Here is a 22433-nt window from a genome sequence, read left to right on the forward strand (position 1 = left end):
AAATTATATTAACTGATGCATCCTATTCATAATTACAAAAGTGAAATTTCCAGTTTTTATGCCATAATATCATCAGATTTCGCGCCCTCATTAGGCATTAATAAATATGATATTAATTTAATAATTAAATTGTCCCTTTTGTTTCATCTCGCGCTTAGCAAGAGGAATAGGAAGATAGTCATCATTTTCATGACATGTCGTAAGGATGTCCCGGTCCTATGTCAAAACTCAATGTAATAATAATGACAATTTTAGCTCTTTTTTTAAGTGCAATCCATATCCACCTTACAATTTTCCTACAAAGTGCTTGAAATATAAAGCGGTAATTGACTCTTTTTTTCAGATCGGAATATCAGAGTTTCATGATTTTCATGATTAAAGATGTATTTAGATTGCCTAGATTCTAGGTCTAAATATGAAACACGCGAGCGCATGTTTATTCAAATACTCAACTTGTTCTCTATTTAAATCATTATCCAGTTTCAGATCACAATATCAAAATTTTTCTGCTCGCGCTTTGGGCTCGCATTATTAATGTTGGAAGACCCCCTATTACTCATCCTTTTCATGGTTTACAAAACATTAATTTTAATTGATTTATTTTATTTAAACACGGTAAAAAGCCCTCGATCAGCCTATGGCTGTTTACAAAACATGAACAGAGTGGCCCATTTTTAGGTCTAAATCTCGATTTTTTTTCTGCTCGCGCTTCGCGCTTGCATCAATTTTTGAATTATATATCTATCCTGTTCACGATTACAAAAATTGATTAAAATTTTCCATTCTTTCTTTAGAAATTTTCAACATTTTTCAGCTCGCGCTTCGCGCTCGCATTTTTTTATTTTTGAAATATGTAACGCCTTCATGGCTAAGTGCAAGCAGTCCTTAACAGGTACCTTTTCAACAGGTACGTATATAGAAAATTTCTGCTCGCGCTATGCGCTCGCATGATTAATACTCATCCTTTTCATGATTGACAAAACATGAATAGAGTGTCTCGTTCAGTAAATATTATAGGACTCAGTAAATCTCGAAATTTTCCTAATTTGACTAATGAGGAATACCCCTTCAAAGAAACAAACACAAATCATCTTCGAGCTGCCGATCGGGGAAAATATGGCTGAAACAAATTTCCGCCCCCCCCCCCCTATTGGCGAAGGCTGGATCCGCCCCTGTGTCCCCCCTACCTTTTGGGAGAGATTTCCGCCCCTGGACACAGATGACAGTTATTAACCTTGTTGAGAGGGGAGGGTGAGGGGGGGCCAGACACAGGTGACAGCTATTGTCCATGTTGACTGTAGTGAGAGGGCTAGAGGGAGAGTAGGGGAGGGGAAAGCTGGGAGGTTTAGTGAAGAATATAAATAATGCGAAATAAGTTACCACTGATAACATTCTACGAGAATATCAAAGAGTCAAAGGGTACACCGCATTATCTCAAGCACGATAAAGGAAACTTGTTCAAGTTTTTTTTTGTAATATTACATTGTTTAGAACGTGCATTTATTCTTGATTTTAATCTGTTTAATTTTCCTATAAGAAAGAATAATAAGAAAAGAGAATAACATGTACAGTAATTTTTATAGATCTAGAGATCTTGAAACAGATAGAATCAGTCTTTTATTGGTTTCTTATACGAGAAGAAAAGGAAGAGAGAAATTTCCTAAATTGAATGCTACATGCATTTAATTGATTTGTTCACGATGTAGGAATCTTTTGACCGATGTAATATACCCAATGTATGTGTTTAAATTACTCTGACTTAAAAAAGAAGACCTTAAAATCAATTTGATTCAACGGAAATTGTAAGCACATAAGATTTTTTTTAATCAGAATGACATGTGACAATGAAAAAATCAAGACCATGGATAAATCCTAAATTATGCAAATGAAATGAAGTATAATTAGAATTCGATTAATGATAACGAGGTAGTGGAAGAGGGTAAGCATATTCCAGGTGCTAAGGCAGTCTGTGCTTGACACAAAAGAACTTCAAAATAATTTAAAATTCAAATGAGCTATAGGTCCCTACACTGCTATAAAAGGGCAGGAATCTGAATAAGTATTCTTTTTTTTTCTTTTTTTTCAAAGAATAAAAGATTAGGTCTAACAATATAATGCAATCCACTGGTGCTTTGATATACATCACGAAATGGTTCCAAAAACAAAAGCATACGACCTTCAGAGCATTGCTCAGGCAATCATGATCAAAAATACAAAAAATCTGTCAACTTCTGTCAAAACAGACCTGGAATGGGTGAGTAAAATAAATCCTGAGGGTGGGACCCTCTTCGACTTGTATTTCGCTATCATTAATCGAATTGTAATTATACTTCATTTCATTTGCATAATTTAGGAATTATATGACATAGGATCTCATACAAGGCTTTAGAGCGTTAGCATGTTTAAAGTAGAGAACAGAAGTTGACCTAAAAGACTCACTCAAGTGAGGAAAGGAAAGAGAAGATTAACTTCGCTATTGATATGTTAGGAAAATAGTACTACCAAAAGTACAGTGTAGTAGTATAGGAATCAAGGATTTGACTTTACATATGCAGATATTTACAAAAACGTATCTACCTTTACAATTTTTCTCGATTGTTTTAGCATAAAAATCACTGGGAAGCTTGAAATAAAAAAAAATCATGAAAGGGCAGTAGAACCATCCAAATTTTATGTAAAAGCCTATATAGATATCACATTTTCACTCTCTTTATGCTTAGAGTATTCAAACATACGCATCTACAGCTTCACCATTAATGTGTCGAACATATTGGTATAAAATAAACGTTGATTTCGGTTGATACAGATTTAATAGTCTTTATATAGAGAACCCCTTTCTCGTATCGCATCAAGGATTAGCTAGAATAAATCTTTAAAAGGGTAATTTCCTATTATTATGGTGATAGTCTCTGTTAAACAGGTTAGTGACTGTATGATTATTGATTAAAGCAAATACAATTCATTTTTTTAAATAAACAACCAAAAGTGTAACTCCACTCTGTACGTGTAGGAGAGTCCACTAGACTAATGATAGATAAATTGCAAAAACAATGCATTAATGAATAATAGATAGACAATCTTTTAGAAAAAATATGAACCATAAATATATTCCAACAAAGCAGAAAACTTGTTCTAATTTTCACTATTAGAAAAGTTGATTTGTTTTGTGTTCAATTTTGCTCACATTAGAATAATGGACACAATACAATTTCAAATGTCATGGAAAAATATTACCGATAAGCTTTGCTTTGTCTTTCTGTTTTGCTCAATCAGTTGAAAGATGATTAGCTTACTAAGGTTTTATTCTCAAATAGATTACAGAACCATCCATCAGAATAAGCCTTTCGGTTTGGATGGAATATTTCTCTCTCTTTCATTCTTTGTCATTTTTTAAATCTTGATGGCCTAACATTATTTAAAAGTTGGGTGGTAAAAAATATGGCAAAATAACATCGTCATGTTTGTAATAACATTTATTGCATACATGACATAGATTTTGTATCCTAATGCACCACTGTTATACATTGTGATATTGCAAGGGTTTATTGATGCTAGGACTAAGAATGTAGGTTAAAAACCATCACTTCTAATACATACTTTTGAACAAAGATTGATTTCAGGTCATGATGCCCGTGCTTAATCATAGCAACAGGTATATATTCCAACAACATAAAGCCTTGTTCTAGTTTCCCATGAAAGGACACATTTAATCGCTAATACCTCGGTCACATTTGCTCTACGGCGGCTGTACGGCGAGTCGAAAACATCCGTTTTATTCATTTTAATTCAAACCACATATATGTCACTGGTACAAAAAAAGTTAAAACGGCTGTTTTCGACTCGCCGCACGGCCGCGGTAGAGCAAATGTGACCGAGGTATTAGAAACTGGTACCATGCCAAAATTCGTGTTTGTGATTTCGAAACGGAAAAAGGAAACGAGAAGACGCGCTCACTTTTCTGTTTCGTGAAGGCGAAACAGAAAAAGGAAAGAGATTTCAATTCTGTTTCGTGAACGCAAAACAGAAAAAGGAAACGAGAGTTTCGATTCAATTTTCTGTTTCGTAAACGCAAAACAGAAAAAGGAAACGAGAGTTTCGATTCAATTTTCTGTTTCGTGAACGCAAAACAGAAAAAAGGAAACGAAAATTTCAATTCAATTTTTTGTTTTTTTTAAGGAAAAACGAAAAAATTTGTTAAAATTTTTTAATTCAAACGCAAAAATTACCGTTTTTCTGTTTAAATTCTCGAAAATAGAATAAATTTTCACTTAATATTTTGTTTTTGCTCTTTCCGTTTCGAAATCAGAAAATAGAATAAATTTTTACTCAATATTTTGGTTTTGCTTTTTCCGTTTCGAAATCAGAAAAAACGAATTATCTAACAGTACCTTGATTAAAAGTATAGTTATAGACTGTTCAGATAATTTCATCTCATTGTTTTGATCATTAAAAAGACTTATACTGTAACGTATTGAAACAACTATTTAATCGGTTTACTTGCCTCGATGAAGAAACAAGCTGTATAACGCAAAAAGGTATCCTTTCAATTAATATTATTGTTTACTATTAAATGGATACGCATACAGCATACATTGTCCTATTGGACTCTCATACATCGAGAAGTTGACAGCTGGTAAATCTGCGAAGTTTCAAATTAATTAAGCTCTATTAGATTAAGCTATAGCTAATACAATTTCCTATATAGTTACCCATTATTGTAGAACTGATCAACCAAAACATGATATTTTAAAATCCATTCATAAAAAGAATATATATATATATATATATATATATATATATATATACATACATATATATATATATATATATATATATATATATACTCTAAAAGCGATGAGCAACGAAGAGCTAATTTAAAAAGCGTGTATATATAGTGATTGCACTTCAGAGTGCTGATTTGCCTAGTTCAAATTTGAACGAGAAAAATCAGCACTCCGAAGTGCAGTCACTATGCACGCTCTTTAAGAGCTAAATTAGCTAAATTAGCTCTTCGTGTTTTAGAGTGGGTATGTATACATGTATATATATTTGCCTGGACTTTTTTCATTACGTCACAATATCTTCTAACAATGCACCTGTCGCGTTATGTTGTTGCGCATTGTATTTATTGCGCGTTGGTATCATCACCAAATGATGCAACCTGTTTTGGATTTAATAAATTCATCCCTGAAGAAGGTCTTTTTGGAAGATTATGTCTCCTCATGGCGTTTCTATTAAGTCTTCATTTGTTTATATATATATATATATATATATATATATATATATATATATGTATATATATATATATATATATTAATGAGATGGGGTGGGAATGGGAGAAACAAAATGAAAAATACAATTAATTGATCATGTATTGTATACAATAGAGAACTCCCCTGAAGAAGGGAGACATAATTTAAATACATCTAAATGGGTTTAATGTTAGATGCCATGCCTACCCTTTGTCACAAAGATACTTAGTGTGACCTAATACGAATACAAAGGAAAGAGGATAGAAAAGGAACGTAGGCCCTAATGTTTTGAGTAATGAAGGTCCAAACCAGCAACCTTGGGGTATACAATGTGGCGGGTAATACTTATCAGAATGAAGTATTCCCGCGTTTCAAAAAAATTGCAAGATAGTTATTATTTTTTAAAAGTCAAATAAATCTTGCAAGGTAACAATCTTTACGTCTCCACATGACCAACAAGTTTCAAATGAAAGTGTTCGTAGATTGGGAGAGAGAGTGAGAATAACAGAGAGAGGGGAGAAGAGAAGATCACAAGTTAAAGAAGACATCTATGATAATATACAGTCACACTAATGAAACCGACTCCAAACTGACCGATGGTCTGTTCTTGGTACAGCTTTTATCGATCAAGAGTCGGTTTCGCCATGCAGTGTGACTGTATCCATACCATTATCCGCCATATCATTATTGTAAGCTTCTAAATTCACCTCCGACATGTAAGTCATATAAATTGCGCGCTAAGTTAAATTTATCCCATCGCAGACTTAGTAACGGAGAAATTAATGCAGTTTCCCCGCCATTCTTTATCTGAAAGGCAAAAAGTTTGTGTTTTTATCAATTTGATTGGAACGTCAGGAGTTTATCTGCATGACACCATAATTTCTAAGTTATCACCGTTTCCATCTTTTATTTCGCCATTCAGATGAATGGTATTATATTACATAGTACTGTCACTACGACTCATAATATATCACGCATTTCCATTCACACAAAATGTCAAGTACTTCTTTAATAGCAGACTTTTTCTGAGAGGAAATTGAGTTCCGCTATATACCTGCAGTCCCCACAAAAAACACACGAAGAGATAACAGCTATCTTTAACGATATTTCTGCTTCACTCCGGAGCACGCCAAGGTATTTTGATGAAGGGGAAGTGGGAAGGGGGAGGGATAAGGTAAACATACTAAATGAGGAGACGCCTTTTACTTTTCTCATTTTCTCAATAGAAAATAAATTTATACGACCCGGTCCATTTTTTCTTCCATTTCTCTCTCTTTCCCTATTTCTATTTAATTTCTTGTATCACTTGAAAACTTGTGTTCGCCCATGTCTCCTCTTCCTGTGGTAATGCACCTCTGCCATACAGGTCTACAAGTGACACCAATGATTCTCCCGTGTTTTATAGATCAGTTACGTGGTTTTACACATTTTCTTCGCTCAGTATCCTTTTTTAAAAATCTGAATGGCGGGAAAATAAAGGTTCACGTGTACAAAAAATAAATAGGCCTACACATGGTACGAATGTGAATTAATCTCCTGCAGCCAAGAAATCATTTTCAGATAAATTATTTTCTAAAATTAAACCAGGTTCTCAAGGTTTGCGAGGTTGTACTATTTGCTAATGTTTTATTGCAAGTTTTCCGAATTCATTGACACACAAAATTTTCATCAATATATACGGCACGCAAAGCGTCACTTATCAAACCCAAATTATTTTGATAACATTTTGATTTCAAGGGGAAAATGGAAAATGTTAATCTAAGAGAAATTGCAAATATTATGCTCACTCCAGATATTTTTATCTTATTCATTTTCCTTAATGCGCAGTAGGTAAATTATGTTGGCAGTCACTCTTTCTAAAAAACTATATTGGAATAGGTTTACATGTGCCCTATATTTTGTGACAGGATTTATATTTCATGAGTTTTTATTATATATGTGTCGTTATTGGAGATTCTGAATTTGTGTTAGTGTCATGTTATGAAATCTTGCTGATTATGTGTATACATTGCTTTTACGATTTTTTAATTTGAGCAAAGGCTTCTCGAAGCGACCTCGAAGCAATATGATGTTTCTGATGAAAAAGAAGAAAGATTGTACAGTGCGTATCAATAAAAAGTTTATACTTTAAAAAAGTCCTGGGAATTGAAAAATAAACAACATGGAGATATTCATTTCACATCCATTCTTGGGTTTGGGTCTCATCTATCAAATGAAAGTAAAAATGTTGACAGAATGTTACACTTGAATGAGCACTGTCAATTTTTGTCAAGCTCGCAGAAATCTGTTTGCGCAGAAATGCTCATTTTCACGCTGTGTCATGGGAAAAAGGCAAAACAAACTGACTGTGCGGAACATTTCTTATACATTTCTATTGCATTTATAGCCAATTGAAATAAAACAGATACATTTAAACATTTTGTAACAACTTTGCCACCCCATTAACCTTATGGGTAGGCAAAACTTGTTTGTGACAGTTGGATCTGAGGACATAACTAAATGTAAACAGAAGTTCATTTCAGACATCTCCAGAATTTTTTCACTAAGTTTTTATCATTTAAAGTGGGTTTACATTTCATATTTCATTTAATACTCGTTTCTCCACACTTTACCCAAGCTTACCAATGATTAACAAAACGAAAATCAAGTCTAAGCCATTTCATGTGAATCACAGCTCCACGTAAAGCAGATATCATCAGGATGGCCTAGGTTTAAAGGGGAATCCAACCCAAATAAAAACTTGTTTTTATGAGAAAAAGAAAAATCAGACAAGTTGATAGGTGAAAGTTTGAACAATATTGGACAAACAACAAGAAAGTTATGAATTTTTAAAAGTTGTAGATATTGGTAATCACTATACTCATGGCAACTTCAAATTGGCCGCATATGGGATGTCATAGTGATGTAAGGCAATGACTACTCTTCCATGTGCTCCAATACATATTATGGCTAAAATGTCATTTTTCCCAAAAGTTTTATTTCAAATTATATTTTTCTTTCATGAGGACATTAAACAAAATACTACCTGGGTTATATTTAGATTACTGCCCCAGGGGAATGGGTACTTAGGAGAAAACCACAAATCCCTGATAATAAAGTACATGGCCTATGGAAAAGTTGTCCTTGCCCCTTGTCATAATTTACTTACCCAGTTGCCAATTTGAAATCTACATACTATTAGTGATCTCAATTTTAAAGCAGCTATAACTTTCTTATTGCTTGTCCGATTTCTTTCAAATTTTCACCATCCTGTTTAATTTATTTTTCTCCTTCCCAACACAATATTTTATGGCAAAGGTTGGATTCCCCTTTAAGGAGAAGGGGATGGGCGCAGCGGCGCCCTATGACGTGTTCTGGGCAAGGAAACAAGTGAGAAAGGTGCAAGATCTAGATTCAAATCAATCTTCCTAGCTAAAGTCTAGCCTCGAGGACTCTGTGACGATATTTTGAAACATTTCTCCACATACTTTTACATCCGTGATGTAAAAGTATAAGTAAAAATATCATCACGGAGTCCTCAAGGCTAGATTAAGTCCATGTGTTCTTCATTATTAACGTCTTCTTTTATTTATATAACTATTTCTAAGATCTGCGCAAATAATTTTTCACGAACTTTTCGATAGTAAGTGTTACTCACTCAAGCGGAAATATATTTCGACAGTTATATCGTCATCTTCTTTAAAGAGATCTATGTCAGTGTTTAAATGTGGAAAAAGTTTCAGGATATTACAAATCTATAATTTTACAGGATTATTTCTAAGTGCACACTTTTTATGATACGCATGTGATGGAAAAAGCATTTATGTAAATATATCTAAAAAATATCATCACGGAGTCCTCAAGGCTAGCGAAAGTCCATGTGTTCTTCATGATTAAAGTCTACTTTTATCCATATAACTATTTCTAAGATCTGCGCAAATCATTTTTACGAACTTTTCAAAAGTAAGTGGTGCTCACTCAAGCGGATATATGTACCATGTTTAAATGCGAGAAAAGCTTCAGTTTACATTACAGGATTATTTTTAAGCGTAAACTTTTTATGATACGCACTGTAGAGGCGTTCCCGTTAACACCGCATATCAGCCTTGAAAATCTGTCGTAATATACCAATATTAATTTCTCAAGCAATCTCTTGTTGCATTCGCTAGGGAGTTGTTCTGTCATAAAGAAAATTACATGTACATGAGAATGTGACGGACAAAAGAACGTTGAACATTTCGGGAAAATTACACGTTTTTCATTACATAAAAAGGGTGGAAGGAAATGTAATTGAACATGCTGCTGCGGCTTATAATAAATCAAATTTGGTTTTATCAAATGAAGATCCCAGAGACAACGATTTCTAATCTTAGGAGTACACCTTAAAACCAGATTAAGATCTTTCAGCGGAATAATTATATATTGCGAAAATAGTTCTTCGGTCTTGTCGGTCGAAAGAAATTATTTGAGATATCGTGAGAGGATACAATAGACATGGAGACCGAAGTCTACATAAATGCATTGTGAATCTTTCATATTAAAATCGTCAGGAAGAGGAAAACTAATATAAATTAGATTGATAAATATTTTTGTTAAAAAAAATCAAGAAATATATATTTTGGATGTATAACCCAAAGGAAAAGATTTTCTTCCAGGAGAATTAATCTAGAGAAAAGACCAAACCATATTTATATACAGGATTTATGCTATCGATATCGACATTCAATAAATTACCATGAAACTGCTAATAAAAAGAGCACTACGTAAGGTACTTTTATTACCGACTTTTAATTCGAATGATGTAACAAAAAGGTAACAAAACACATGGTATGTGTCTTTGTGAGGTACTTAGGCCTATATTGTGCAAATAATGTCCATTTGGAAATATTTATTTAGGGATGGGGGTTAACTCTGGAGAATAACATCATTTGTAGTTTTTCGACTGCAATCTTAAATAGAAAATAATATATATATATATATATATATATATATATATATATCAGTGCATGTCCATATTGTTCCAAATATAATTTTTCCGGTTCGGACTTTAATTTAAATTAGCTTTGAATTCATGTGAAAGGAATCGAAATAATAATTTTTTTCTTTTTTATCAGACACATTGAATTTTCTTAAGTTAGTGAAATGTTCAATAATAAACCTAGACTGAGCTCATCAATTTCTTGAAGTTATTGCCAGTTGTTAATCTTGATATCATTTCTTAAAGAATTAAAGTGAGTTAAAAGTGACGTACATGATTGATACTTACATTCAGCGTTGATCTGCGTGTCGACAAGCCAGTTCAGTTCACAGGTAACTCAATGACATGTCTGCATGGTGCATGAATATTCAGAAGTAATCTCACCGATTGTTCCTGGCGACAAACGAGAGTCTTTATGATAAATAAATCCACCGTAATTTGAAATCCACATTCGACATGATTTGAAAGCCTGTGCCTGGCCGTTTCTAACAAAGAAATGTTCTAAGACACACCGTACAAAACAGGCCTGAATCCCGTTCAATTTGATATCAATCATGATACATTTTGTAGAATATTTAACATCAAGCGATCAAGCAATAAGATAGATCAGAATATTTTGAGCTCAATTTAAATCGCGTCAGCCAACACAACAGGCATGTTCTTTTTTCATTCAACGGTCGTAGCTATGTCGGGTAGACCATTCATTATGTGTATTCATGCATCTTATATTCAAATGCATGCTGCGTATGTTTTTTCATCATTGGATTCAAAGTCCGGATTACTATATATTCAACTTCCCGGGAACCTATAGTATAGGTATTCATATCACCTGTTAGCATATACGCAACGATTTCACCAGACGTTTGGTCTGCCGGGGGGGGGGGGGGGGGGGGGTGACGCTCTTCCACATTATGATGATGTATAAAAATGAGCAATTCTGGGGGGGGGGGGTCCTACCCCCACGATCGTCACCCATGCCGGTTGGTAATAAACAACGATACCTGAACGATACCTGAATTAGACTATTTCGTAGTTACTTCATGGACAATTTTGGTCAAATGACCTTTCCTTTCTTTCATTGTGATAGGCAGATTTCAATGCAAGATATTACGCAAGAATACCTTACATATAGCAGGGTGAAGAAATTGAATAGACCAGGTTATCAAAATAACACACCAACACTCTATGAAGGTATTTTGTTGCATTTCTACTTTGAATGCATATTATTAGTACAATGTACTTGGCAAACTGTGAAATACCAGTCGTGGACGCATTGTTGTTTTTTGTGGATGTAAATGAAAATCACAATTCAAAAGAATATATAAATAAGCAAATGAGACACCAACGTTGGTGCTTTTCTCATTAAATTTTAAACCACCATGAATAGTACTAATGACCCTTTTTCTGATCATGCGCAGAATCTTCTGATCATGCGCAGAGTGGAACTACGAACCGGCTTATTCGGTTTGCATACACTTATTGTTGATATACCTCTTACAAACTTGAATTTTATGTATCCGTCTTGGCGCATATCGGGGGGGGGGGGGGTGCAGAAGGAATGGGCGCACTCCGTAAAATTTCAATCTCTAAAAAAAATACCTTTATTTCTTCGTGTTTTGAATTGATGATTTTTTTGTTTTTGTTTTTACCTGTCACTCTTTCCGGAGACCAAATCCCCACATTTTTATCGATGGATGACCCCCTCCCTTTTTGTGTTTGCAAATTGTTTTGAGGAAAAGAATCTCAACCCTTGAAAAAATCCTGAATCTGCGACTGACTTCCAATAGGTCTACATGCACAAGGAAAGGGCATGCGAACTTAATTACAATATTAACTCTTATTCCCATTATAAACATAATTGCTTAAAGCCATCTCCTTAATCAATTATAAGCCAGTTCACGGTTAGCTCATGATCAACTTTTCTCAAATGACTTTTGTGATTTTTCATTAGGATAAGCACTATCATTTTCAAATGTAGATGTTGCGTAAGCTTTACCGGTAGAGTAATCAAATTCTAAGAACAAAAGGCATTGTATAGACCAGTGACTAGAATAGTACATCAGGGATAAAGTTTGGAAATCTGTTTTATTGTCTGCCTTTGCCCTTTGGCAAATTTTACTATTGTTTAGGCTACTGTCAAATACCAGTGATTATGAAGGCTCTATTTATTACTATTCAGCTTGGATGTGATAAAATGAATATTTTGAAAGGGATACATGAATAATCATCAAATCACAAATGCCTATGTCAGTGAATTTGAAAGCCACCTTCATGGTTTATCTCAAATGACCCTTTTCTGCTCGTGCGCAGTTTACAACCGTGAACTGGTGAACAGGCTTATTGCTTAAAGCCATCTCCTTAATCAATTATTGATTACTTATAATGGGTGCATGTGCTGTTGCGTATTAGTCTAATATAGATTAATCTTGTTAATTGTTTGCGCATGCATGTTCTTTGAAAAATGTTCAATCTTGAGTTTTGGCATTGAAGGGCAATAAAAAATATTGAGATTCAGTATGTCCTTGCATGTACGTTGATGTATACTTTAATTCAGATGTTGTGGGTGAAAAATATGTATGCAGTGATTATGTATCTTATTGTGATTTTAACATCTGAAATGACAATGAGAACGGATTCGCGATAAACAGGTATTTTTCATCCTATAAACTCGCTTGGAAATTTTGCACATTTGTACATGACTTCTATACACCCTCAAGACAAATACACAATTAGTTTGTCACAATCAAGTTGTTTAAATGAAATTCTAATAATAATAATAAAAGAACATTAATTGCGCAGCTACTACAATAACATATTCTGCTGCGCATAACAAAATGAATGATACAAATTATAGACTATTGCTGAAAAGGCCTGGTCCCACTGACCGACGGACACAAAACGTATTCCAGCGGACAAGCAAAATTTCGGGATGGCTCCATCCGTTTTCATCTGCTCCAGACAATGGACAAAATGGGCGAACAATGATATCACAGTGGACGGATGCTCGATGGATATAGAGCGTATGAAACACGTCTTATGCAAATACTACACAACCGATACATAACGCTTTCTAACGGATGGCAAGATTATTTTCCGTTTTACATCCTCTCTGCATCCATAAGTGCAGTGGGGCCATTAAGATGCATTTTAAACACATTAACTGTGGGCGATTCCCTCATAGAGTGTGGGAGTATACATTCCATAATTTGGGAGCCGCATATATGCAAATGCTTTATCATCAAGGGTTAGGTTTTGATCTTCAAAAAGGATATGTCAAGAGCATTATCTCTTGCACTACGGAGGCTGTAAGACGCATGAGGTGATGACTTCAAAAAATAGATCCTTAATGTAGACTGGTGCCTTACCGTGAAGAGCATTGTACACAACCAGTAATGGATTATCTGCTTCACAGAAAACCAGCGCAACTCAAACAATAATGGACTAAAATGAGAGAAACAAGGAGAATTGCCCCGGGAGAACTGCAAACTAACCTGGCACATGCATTTTGCACTCTCTGGAGTTTAGCTAACTGACAATCGGGGCGTAGAGGCCAAGAAAAAGAACTTATAAACTACTCGGAGTATTCTTATAAACCTGAAGATACTGTCAATGTTCGGTCAATTCTGTGTTATACATGGCAATTTTTGGAGAATACTTGAAATGTTTTGAAAATAGGTTACTGTGGCGAGTACGGAATATCTTAAAGCTGCTTGGCTTATGACATTTTCTTCCCTCGCTGTCTGTTTGTATAGGAACCGTTCCCAAACCATTCGTGTTTCATTTCACCAATTACCGAGGAAAATTCATGACTTGGTCTTTCTTTTCTTACAAAATACATCTTAGTCACCTTGATTTCAGCACAAATTTGATAAAGCACGATAGTCAATAGTGATTAAATGCTAGCGTGCTCTCTCTGCGTGCCTCTACTATTCCCTCGGCCATCCTACCCCTTTCTGCATGTTTTTTGTGTCGTTTTTGTTCCCTTTCTCTCTCTTTCCACCCCTTTCTCCATTCTCTTTGTCACTCTTCTTTCCATCCTCTTTAGTTTTATTTTGACATTTAATTTGTTAACACCTTTCTCTTTCACGTCACATCATCTCCCCTCTCGATTTCTATGTTCAAGAGGTGGGCTACACTATACAAACGCTGTTTAAAAGTTTATGCACGATCTGTAAGACCGTCACTCGAATAACTACTAATCAAACTTTTCAAACAACTGTTTAAACTTTTTAAACAAGTTGTTTAAAAAGTCTAAACAATTACAAAAAAAAGTTGAAACAACTTGTTGTTAGAGTGACAGGCTTAAACAACGTGCTTTTTTTTTTTTACTGTGTATAGGATTGCAGCCCCCATGTAAAAAAACTAAAAACTACAAGCCATTTTGGGGGTGTGTGTGTTTTCATGCTCAGCCTCCACATTCGGCTTAGCCCCCACAACGATCCCTGTATATCCCGCCCCATCTCTCTCTATACTATTCCATGAACTTGGACTACAATAAATATGAACTTATGAACTTTGTTTCAACGAACCAATAATCGATACTTATTCTGAACCATGTTACGTCACATGTATTTCTTGACATACCTGGTAGAAGTCACGTAACGTAAATGGGTTTCTAGAGTTTAATTCATATCTAAGACTGTAATATTACCAAGTTCTCCTGAGCAATGAATATTCGCTTGATTAAATGTACTTATTAATGTTTAGTCATGTAAACTGCTCGATATTGAAGTTTTCCACAAGAGCAACGTGCCGTGGGTGTCATGAATGTGATTGTACTATGTTAGGATATTAGTTTTATGAAGTTTTATAATTAAAGGGCAAGTCCATCCCAAATTACAAGTTTAAATTGATGTTTTAATGAAAAGAAAAAAATCTAATAAGCGTATTGCTGAAAATCTTCTCTCAAGTCGGATGTAAAATGAGAAAGTTATGATATCTTGAATTGTAGCTTATCTTTACAAAAAAAGTTATCTGCATGCCATGAGCAACTGTGAAAATGAAATAGCCACATACTCACTATTTTGTATTTTAATTATATATGAATAATAATATATTTTAATATCTTTTGTAGCCTTCATAGCCTTTACGAGACATATAAAGCCAGATCTATTAATTCATTGGCAGAAATTCACTAATCATGCATTTTTCTTCTTCTCGGGTGCATTACATAAGTCCTGTCCAGTGCGAGGGTACAAGATTTTGCTTTGGGGTGAAAAGATTCCTCATTAAACATCAATAATTCAAATTTATTGAATTCATATAATTCATAAAATGTAGGCTATTCATTCTTGGCAAAGTTAAGTTTGTTTAATCAATGTAAACTTAATCATCTTTTTATCCCATAGGTAATCTGTTCATTGTCAACCTCGCAGTAGCTGACCTGGGTGTATCCGTCGTGGTCAACCTCGCCTCCGTTGCCGGGAGCATAACCAGCGAAGAGGGTATCTTTATCAAGTACGAGTGGTTATGTGAAGTCATCGCTGTTGTATGCATCGTTACGTAAGGAATACCCCGTCCCGCCCCCCCCCCCCCAAAGAAGAAGAATTATGAAAAAGTTGCATCATGGGTATAAGAATCTGAGAATGTTATGGGCATTTAGGTCATGAGTTTGTGCTATTCAAAGGGGCATTGACATATCGGCCCTAACACAAGATGGGATAAATTTTACAGAGTAGTTGGTTTTATTACTTCTTATTCCAGTATATACACTCGATTCATCTAATGGGAAGTGTCGTACTTTGTGTATAAGGCGTAAGGCGTGCCAGACCGCAGGAACACCCCCCCCCAAAAAAAAAAATGAATGCGCCATTTTTTTTCAATATGGGGGTAGATCCCTTTTAAGTCTGCATCTATTTCGCTATGTGCCACAAAAAAGTCTAGCCCTGCTGCTCAGCTCAATTATTTCATCATAGAATACCTTATTAATTATCATTTTTATCAATATTTCTAAATAAATGTATTCACGATAGTAAGATGAGATGAGAAGAGATTGACTAACCCTGAATAGTGAAACTTGACATATACACTTTTTTTGTAAGAAACGTATAAAGGACTGTCGTTTTTATTTAAATATCACAGAGGCGAGGGTCTTGACTGTAAAACGTTGAGTACCAAAAGAAGAAAAAAACCGATCAATTTGCCTCTAACATGGAAAGGTTAAGCAAGAGCTACATTATTGAACAGGTCTATTACACACATGAAAGCAAGTGAAACATGCATGGAGAAACAATTAAAACAGGAACTCTCTACTGTAGTCACGGACTCTTTATAACGAGGCAACTGCGAGTCATTTTTTGTTATAGAGGGTGACACTTAGGGACGTCATTAATGTTTTTATTATGATTTAATTAGGAAGTAGGCTTTTTAGAGTAACGCAATCCAACGCTCTCACTTGCCCCCCCCCTTATTCTCCATTGCTCTTTGTGAAAAAATAGGATTGCGGTTGCCCCCCCCCCCCATGTGGCGCTGCCGTCTATACCTATTAGACATCATGTAATTATCGACAGTTTCACAATCTGGGCTATCAGGTGCAGCGCCAGCCGCCAGGATATTTTGTTTAGAGAGGGGAGCAGGACGACAAAAAGTGACGTCATTATTTCTAAATCGAGTTATTGTGAATGTTATAGAGTTATACGACCCAATCCAATCCTTTTTTATAATCTTCTTCATTCTTTCTTCCATTTCACCCCCTTTCTTTTTGATCCTCTCTTTTTATTATAATACTTAAAAATCACAGAAGGGGCGGTGGCCCCCTGCCCCACTCTCCGTGATGCCGCCCCTACAACCCGCACCTTATTACAACAGGGAAGCAAATTCAGTGTGAAAAGACACGTCCGTCATCTTTTGCTTGACCGACTCTGTCGAGAAAGGCGTGAAGAAAAGAAAAGATGAAAATGTCGAACCCAAGCTTATCAACCTCAAACTTGCACTTAGACGTGTTAAAATGGAAGTAAAGGTGACAGTCAATATACTGCATCATTGTTGACTGGAATTAAAGGAGCTGTGAAATGTGAAACCCGTTTATTTAATCTGGCTTCCTGTATAGTAAGCTCTTCACTGTTGCCTGATAGCAACATGAACAGAAAAACATCTAGGTTGTCGGAGAGAGAGGGAGAAGGAGAAGAGAGAGATTCATACAGACATCGAGAGAAATAGAGGGGAAAAGAAGAGGAGCGTGAGAGAAAAGAAAGAGATATAACCATGAACATCTTTTAAAAAAAATAGTCAAATAAGTCATAAAAATGAGATGTCAATTGTAGAAATATTCAACGAAATGTAATGAAAATCATGAAAAAATGAAAAGCAAAAACACCTATCTGCACGCCATTGTGTATAGCGATTGTCCCCTCAACCTCTAATAAATGACCTTTGGTACCCTAGGTTGTGAACTATGACTACAAGAAAGCTACATTATATTTGGCATATCAATTTCATTTATATTCGCAGTTCTTATAAAACTGTATGAGAACAAAATGCAAATATCAAAACGACCTTCTTTTAAAGTAGCCACTTCCGTCATCATCACACTTGTTTGACATCCCCATTGTCCGGGATGATGGGGGGGGGGGGTATCTTGGTTAGTTTGTTATTACAAAATAATGAAAAGAGTAAAATATAAACACCCTCACACACACACGTAGTAAATCGGGCTCGACAGTTCGTAGCCAATCCGTATATATGGTTCAGTGAAGTTAAGAAATTGGGCGTGAAAATTATATAACGTTGTTTCGGCTCAACCAAAGTCCCCGTTTGTTTGTATATGCGATAATTGTCTGCAGTGACCAAAGTCATAAAGCATGTATAGTAGCAGAGTTTGATTTTGTTATAAGGATACATCAAAGTGTAAAGGGAAGGGGCTCGTGTGAGTAAATTTAAAATGATGAACACCATGACTAAAAGGGGAGAAAAGAAGGAGGAGGAGAAGAAGAAAACCAAAACAAAGAAATACAAAAGTGTAAAGGAAAGAAAATGACGGAAAAGATAAGAGGGGAACAAGGAGAAGAAGAAGATGATGATGGAGAAGAAGATGGAGGAGTACGAGAAGGTGAATAAAAATAAAAAGAAGAGGAAAACGATAAAGGGAAAGAAAAAGAAGAAGTGAAGAAGAATATGAAGAACAGCAAGAAAAAGGAATGAAAGGAAGAAAAATTAATGCGACTTAACGAAGAATGAGCTGGGTCGTCAAGACCTATATTCTTTTCACTGAATAATAAAACTGAAGTGACCTTCATGTCATCTTGCCCCCCCCCCCACAAAATCACTGGCCCCTTTGAAAATATAGTTCCTGGGGACCACCCCATGGGAGTTCAAGACCAAGGACCCCCCCCCCCCCCACTCTCTCTATTTCTTGTTTACCCGTGCTTCATCGCCAAACACGGACGGATAGTTTTTGCGTAATATATAAGTGCGAGGTGAAAAGTTCATATCTACGTTAGATATGAAATTCATATGTAGTCATTATTGAAAAAAAAAGAGTTTCTCCTTCAGAGTTCAAGGACATAGGTCAACTTTTGAGAAATGATGGGAATAGAATTAACAAAAAAAGTTTGTTAAGACAAGAGATCAGCAAGGACGCTAAAGGGGGGGGGGTGCAAGGGCAACCACATTCCCATTATGATTTTAAGTGATGAAAAGTGGGTAACAGAGGAAGAAGGACAGACAAAAGATGAGGAAAATGAAAGGGAAGTGGATGACAAGGAAATGGCTTCACCGTATCATTTGACAATACCCTTGATTTTTTTTTAAAATAATAACCATACTAACAAGGAAATGGCTTCATCGTTTCATTTGACAATATCCTTGATTTTATTTAAGAAAAATAATAATCATACTGTTCTTACCCCCCGCCCCATACACTGTAAAAACTGACACCAGTTGGTGTTAATAGAGGACCACACCCGAGGTGTTAAAATTACACCCTAGATGAACATAACATCAAAGAGTGTAAATGTAACAACTAAAGGTGTTGTAATAACACCTATAGATGTTAAACTAACACCATCAATTTAACACCGGAGTAAAATAACGGGTGTGGTCCTATATGTACACCGGTTAACACCACAGTTTTTGCTGTGTAGAAATACCATATCGCCGTCCCTGGTGTTCCTGTATAGAAAACGGAAAGAAGAACGGGATAGATGGGTAGTAGCATGCATAAAAAGAGTGCAGAGTTATCTATGTGATACGATAGTTAGTATTCATTTTCGTAATTCACCTTTCCTCCGTTTATATGCCGTAACGCTTCACAGATTCACATTTTTTTCCTTAATCAATATATCTTCATCATAGAACATAAAACTCGAGAAGCACACGTCGCATTTAAGCTGCTTATCCCTAATTCCTACGTCCCAAATTTATCAGGAGAAAGAAAAGTCTCGTATTTATGAAATTAGATTATAAATAATTATCAGCAAGGGTTATGCCATTTTAAGTCTCAATAAAATTCTTTGGAGATATCTTTAATCCTCAATTACCGTGTTTACACGCTGCTCCGGGTCGCGGGTCTGCACCGCGAGCCGGTACAGCGTGTGAACACGGTAAAACTCAATTTGATCTGATAATGACATTGCGTGGCACCGTACAGGTATTTCCCTTCTTTTCTATCTATGGTATTCCATGGACCTGGCCACGGAGGATTATCTATTGTTATTGGGGGTGCTGTGACAATGCTCAGCACCCTCAGTAACAATAGACTAATCCTCCATGGATATGTCCATGTGGTAATCATGAATTTCTATCAATAGTTTTCTTTTATTCTTTCCCCCCATCTACCCATTATTATAATTATTTTCATTTTGATCAATACTTACGATTCATATCATGTATTAATTGGTCTTTAGAAATCGAACTCGCCAGATCTAAATATGGACATAATGTACCTGTTGAACACGAACCCCGATGCTACTAAAATGAGAATTGTCATTGGACTTAATAATCAAATAACATACGATGTTATTTAAGGGACGCTGCACTTCAAACTTTTTTTTGTTTATGCTTACTCCCTACTGTGTATTATTATTACCAATGTAACATTATATTCTGTCAATTTATTTCTTGTTATGCATGGTGAAAAATAAAACAAATAAGCCGAACATGATAGATGACTAACCGCCCTTTCACAAGGTAAAACAAATAATGTAATTTAAATGATTCCAGTGAAAAATAAGGCTAATGATGAATTTTTAGCACGTGTGAAACCAAACTAGAACATGATTAGAATCACGAACCCCTGCAATCATCATTACAATCAATGATTCAAGATTCACGTGTGAAAAGGCCCTTAGATGTACACTTGTATATTATGAAGTATAATCTAGGTAGTGGGTCTCAATGGTACTGAATTGAACTGAAGATGTAGGCCTATTGATTGAAACTATATACCTCAACTTGGAATATGAATCATCTTTATATGAAATACAGCAGTATTCAAATAATATAGAATACAAGGTGTAAACCAAGAGAGTAGAGCAATGTAAAAAAGGAATTACCTTATATTTTCAAAAGAATACCAATATAAATCCAAGGAATCCAAATGGCTCTCCAAAAAGAAAATGTCCGATACATAAAAAAAAAAAAAAAAAAACAAGGTGGTTTTTATAAGGCTTAATTTTTAGATTAAAGGGGAATCCAACCCAAATAAAAACTTGTTTTTATAAGGAAAAGAAAAATCAGACAAGTTGATAGGTGAAAGTTTGAACAATATTGGACAAACAACAAGAAAGTAATGAATTTTTAAAAGTTGTAAATATTGGTAATCACTATACCCATGGATACTTCAAATTGGCCGCATATGGGATGTAAGGCAAGGACTACTCTTCCATGTACTCCAATACATATTATGGCTAAAATGTCATTTCCCCCCACAGTTTTATTTTAAATTATATTTTTCTTTCATGAGGACATACAACAATATACTACCTCGGTTATATTTAGATTACTGCCCCAGGGGAATGGGTACTTAAGAGAAAACCACAAATCCCTGATAATAAAGTACATGGCCTATGGGAAAGTTGTCCTTGCCCCTTGTCATAATTTACTAACCCAGTTGCCAATTTGAAATCTACATAGAATTAGTGATCTCAATTTTAAAGCAGCTATAACTTTCTTATTGCTTGTCCAATTTCTTTCAAACTTTCACCATTCTGTTTAATTTTTTTTTCTTCTTCCCAACACAACATTTTATGGCCAAGGCTGGATTCCCCTTTTTAACCGATTAGTTCATTATGAAATATTCAATCTTAATAGGACAAACGAACCGAAATGTAAACATGAGAAAATTACCATCAAGCATCAGAAATATTGAGCGCATAGGGACATGCTATGTTATGTGTGATGCGCTATACAAGAATTGAGCATTATTATTATTTTTTCAACTTGTCGAAATTTCATTCGAATGAAAAATAAATCCTACAACCTTATGAAGTTTTTATTTCATCCAATACCACTAGGTCTGATTATCATTCTAAAGTATTTCATATTCATCCGAAACATTTTCGTTGAAATGTTAGATATCACCGATTTCCCCGATGTAACTTGGTATCCTTATATCATCACAGAGCTTCTATACATCGCTGATGTCTTGAAGAGCTATATTTAGCTCATCAAGGGCGGCGGAAGGGTAGTGTGGTATGGCAAGGGGGAAGATGACTTCAGCATATCCACGACATAAACCATTCCCTTGATATTCTCCACTCTATTAAAGAAAAAAGTTTAATTTCTGTAGGTTTCCATGGCGAAGAAGAATAGTGTAGTAGGTTTCACGGTACACCATGTATCTTTCTTGGGCAGATGTTGGTCCTGAAAAGGACCACCCAATCTCTTCACTGTGGAGATTGGGTGGTCCTTTTCAGGACCAACATCTGCCCAAGAAAGATACATGGTGTACCGTGAAACCTACTACACTATAGAAAAAAGTTTATTATTTGAAAAATCACAAGGGCGGTCACTCCATATTTGTTGTGATGCCGAACCTGAAGTGGAAAATCATTATCACTATTTTCTTTTGCCTATCTTTATAAAATTAGGTGTTCCTGTTCACTGTGGAGCATTGCTGCCATCGCCTTCAACCGTTACGTGTGGATCTGTCACTGGCAGCGGTACAGGAAGATCTTCAACCGCCGGACCGTGCCGATAATGATTGCTGGACTGTGGGTCATTGGGTTCCTCATCGATCTACCGAACATCTTGGGCTGGGGAACACATACATTTGATTGGAAGGTATA

General features: G+C 35.4%; 1 protein-coding gene across 1 annotated transcript in view; it reads left to right on the forward strand.

Moving 5' to 3' along the window:
* The first annotated feature begins 864 nt into the window (after positions 1-864).
* The window catches only part of LOC129274692 (melatonin receptor type 1A-like), a 29406-nt gene continuing 7837 nt past the window's right edge, over positions 865-22433 (forward strand). The window contains exons 1-3 of the mRNA XM_064108291.1: positions 865-907; positions 15558-15711; positions 22236-22428. Of these exons, the coding sequence (XP_063964361.1) occupies positions 865-907; positions 15558-15711; positions 22236-22428 (390 nt within the window). The remainder of the gene's footprint in view (positions 908-15557; positions 15712-22235; positions 22429-22433) is intronic.

Source organism: Lytechinus pictus, chromosome 13 (assembly GCF_037042905.1).
Source record: "Lytechinus pictus isolate F3 Inbred chromosome 13, Lp3.0, whole genome shotgun sequence".
Lineage (NCBI taxonomy): Eukaryota > Metazoa > Echinodermata > Echinoidea > Temnopleuroida > Toxopneustidae > Lytechinus > Lytechinus pictus.